The sequence below is a fragment of the Chinchilla lanigera genome, unplaced genomic scaffold, assembly GCF_000276665.1.
Source record: "Chinchilla lanigera isolate Chin_1 unplaced genomic scaffold, ChiLan1.0 scaffold00054, whole genome shotgun sequence".
NCBI lineage: Eukaryota > Metazoa > Chordata > Mammalia > Rodentia > Chinchillidae > Chinchilla > Chinchilla lanigera.
In genome coordinates, this window is record NW_004955455.1 from 3,861,247 (window position 1) to 3,864,923 (window position 3,677).

Here is a 3,677-nt window from a genome sequence, read left to right on the forward strand (position 1 = left end):
TTTTTTTTTTTTTTTTTTTTTTGGTTTTTCTCCGGTACCGGGAACCGAACTCACGACCTTGCGCTTGCCAGGCAGGCGCTTTTGAGAATTTGCTATTAATATGCAGGACATGAAATTCCCTTACAGCAGACTCTCTGGTTGTACCAGTAAATGATTCCTGGGGCCTGGCTTGTGCTTCCTGACACCACAGGGGTCTGTGCAGAGGAGTAAGATTTATGCTATTAGAATCGTTACAGCAACAGGGTCTGCGGAATTCTCCAGGATTTTAATTACATTTCTTGAAGCTACAAGAGGGAAAATGTGGAAGGCTCAACCACTGAAGCACACAGGGTAAACAAGCTCTGACGAAAGAGACCAGATTCCAGTCCTACTTTGCCTTGCCCTATCTGAGTGACAGCAAGAGACCTTATCGAGCTGATCCTGTTTCGTGTCTGCAGGAAGCCTCACAGTTATGGAATGCTCATTGTTCAGTCAAAACACATGGATTGTCTTCATTCCACCATGGATGGCTTGAGGGCATCCAGGAGTTCGAGAATAGCTGGAGCAACAGTGCATTTCAAAACAATAACAAATCAATAAAGAATTTGTTGATTTTTTTTAAACTACAGAAAAGTATAATCCCCCTACATGCACAATAACCCTTGAAGATTTTTGAAAAATGAATAATATATCTATATGATTTGAAAACAGAAATACAAAATGAAAAATGCTTTGTGTGTGTATGTATATAGATAGATAGATAGATAATTTTTTATTTTTATTTTTTATTTTTTTGAGACAGGATCTCGCTATTTAGTTCAGGCTGGCCTCGAACTCACTAAGTTACCCAGACTGGCCTCGAACTGTTGGAGATCCTCCTACCTCAGTCTCCCTACTGTTGAGGTCACAGACGTGAGCCACCTCGCCTGGTCTAAACTTTGTATGCATTAAACACGCCTAAATTCCTCACCGACCTCACTAACTAGGTAAAGTCATTATCTTCCTGCCCTCTTCGGTAATAGCATTCTTAAGAGAAGCAGAAGGATCGGGCGGGAAAGTGCTGGCAACCTATCAGGGCTCCACAAGTGTTTCACAAGTTCGAGAAACAGAAGTGAATGTGTGTAATTATGTGCCAAATGGGACTATCTACCGGGTGTCCGACAATAATTGATTAAGTGCCAAACAGTGATATCTGCCGGGTGTCTGACACGCTATTTCCTGGGGTACCGCACTGGGGTACTTTCTCTCGGAACTGCAATTTCCCCCAGATCTGGCGCGCGGGGAACAAGTTCTACGTGGTTTCCCAGGAAAGGCGCGCCGGACTCCGCCGCCTCAACCAGTCTTGCTAGAGTAGGCGTACTCTTAGGAACAAAAGCTTTCAGAGTGACTATGCAGTAGCCACTCAACGCTGAGCACCGGCCCGCGCCTCGCTTCAGCGTGGAATTTCCAATTGGTGGAGTAGCCCTAAAGAAGGCGAACAGAGTAAGTCCCGCCTCTTTTAGTGTGGGCAGCCAACCACCGTGCCCGGGAAAGATCTGTTAGGTTGCGCCGTGTGTAGAGTTCTCGGCGGCCCGCGGGCGGGGCGGGGAGGCGGCCCGGAGCAGCCGGGAGGGGACAATTCCCGCGGGCGCGCGGAGCCAGGACGGTGACAGCCTCGCGCGCGCGTGCGCGCCCGGCTACAGCGCAGCCGCGCGACCCCCGCCGGCCGCTTAGAGGCGCCCCTGGTCCGGGTCGCCGCCGTCTAGGGTCCCCGTTCCGGGACGTCCCGGGCGTTCTCGGCCCGAGCCCCGGAGCGCGGGGCCGCGCCCGCCCCGTCTGCCCCAGTTCGTTTCCCTCCGCGCCACTGTCAGGGCCTGCCCCCCAACTCCCCTTCCCCGGGGCAGGGTCCTCGCGGCCCATGCTGGCCGCTGGGGACCCACGCACCCCAGATCGCTCTAGGGCCGGCCGGCCGGCCACCATGGTGGTCCTGAGGCCTGTGCGGCTCTTTCAGGGGGGCTAACCGGTCCCGAGCGTAGGCCTCGGGGCTAAAGGGCCCCCGGACCCGAGCCTCGCACCATGGCCGGGGCCATCGCTTCCCGCATGAGCTTCAGCTCACTCAAGAGGAAGCAGCCCAAGACGTTCACGGTGCGGATCGTCACCATGGACGCCGAGATGGAGTTCAATTGCGAGGTAACCAGTTGGCAGCCCCGACGGGCTGCGGCGAGGGGAGCCCGGGGGAACCCTGGCCCGCCCGACCCAGGCGCGCAAACGGCACCGCTCGGCACCCGCTCGGGCGCCCTCGCCCTGGTGACAGTCGAGGTGGAAGCTTGAGGGGTTCTGTTTACGTCCCCCTCTGGGCATGGATAGAGACGGTCGGAACCGGAAGGGGCCGTCTAGGCCCTAACTCACAAGTTACAGCTAGTTGCTGCCTGTTCTCGTGGGGTTTTCGGGGTTCGCACTTTCGGAGGCTCGCGTTCATTCATTGTTGTCAGAGACTAGAGGGTTCCTTGGTAGCGAATTCGGCTTTATAATGGCAGGCTCAGGAGTTTAATTCCTAGGCAGTTTTTCGTTAGGTAATGTCGTTATGTACCACAAATGTTAAAAGTTACATCTCATGTATTGAAAAGGCTATGCGTGTTTCCATTTTCCAGAGCTTACGTTTTCTGCGGGGGGGGGGGGGGGAAATGAGGAAAGAGATCATCCCTTACCGTGCAGTTTTCAGCATGATGATAACAGCCATTGTTTCTTCAGTGTTTTGTGTCAGACGTTCACACGTTCAGCCCTTACAACAATCCAGTGAGATGGGTACCTGTGACATTGTAGAATATGTTTAATCTGGTCTCCTGGCATACAACTTCTGAAATCCTTGGAATCTGCAGAGTGATGTGTTTTTGTGTGCTAATGAATCGACCTCTGCAGGCAGGCCCTAGGTTGGTTCTGGTGGTCGCAAAGACCAAGACTTGATTAAAGGTTGGGATTTTTCAGCTCTACCCCCAAACTGGAGGAGGGGAGAGGGACTGAGGGGTAATCTGATCGAAAATGGCCATTATTTAGCTAATCATGCCTATGTAATGAGACGTCCATAAAAACCCCGAAAGACAAGAGTTTGGAGAACTACTGAATAGCTAAACATGCGACGGTTCCTGTAGGCTTAGAGCCCTAGGAGAGGGAAAGTCTGTGCCTCTTCCAACAATCCTTGTCTCATGCATTTTTTCATCTGTGGTCCTTGTGATTACATCTTTTGTAACACGTATATGTGTTTCCCTTCGTTTCTGTGAGGTGCTATAGCAAACCGAACCCAAAATGAAGGTTGTGGGAACCCCACTTTATAGCTGGTTGGTCAGAAGTACAGATAAATAAACCTGAAGCTTGGGATTGGCATCAGAAATGGCGGCGGTCTGGTGGGATTAAACCCTCAACCCATGGGATCTTACGGTACGTCTAGATAGATCATGTCAGAAATGAATTGAATTAGCAGATGCCCAGCTCTGTGGCGAAAAGGCTTGATTGGTTGCTTGTGGGGACATTTCTTGGCTCCTGTGTTGATTGTTGGGTGTATAGAAAAAGGGGTTTAATTTTTTTCCCTATGCCCACAATGTACCTCAGAGATACTGGTTTTTGGGCCAAGATCTTAGCCAGTGTAGTACTGCCTTTCAAGTAATTTGCTGCTTGCAGCTCAAAGTGTGGTTCATGGAACAGCAGCATTGGCAGCAATAATC

The 3,677-nt window shown here is 51.3% G+C and overlaps 1 protein-coding gene across 3 annotated transcripts in view; it reads left to right on the forward strand.

The window, feature by feature from the left end:
• Positions 1 to 1,557: 1,557 nt before the first annotated feature.
• Positions 1,558 to 3,677, forward strand: part of Nf2 (neurofibromin 2 (merlin)) — an 87,866-nt gene continuing 85,746 nt past the window's right edge. For all 3 annotated transcript variants that reach the window (XM_005396218.2, XM_005396217.2, XM_005396216.2), the window contains exon 1: positions 1,558 to 2,148. In XM_005396218.2, coding sequence (XP_005396275.1) covers positions 2,035 to 2,148 — 114 coding nt within the window. In that variant the 5' untranslated portion in view covers positions 1,558 to 2,034. The remainder of the gene's footprint in view (positions 2,149 to 3,677) is intronic.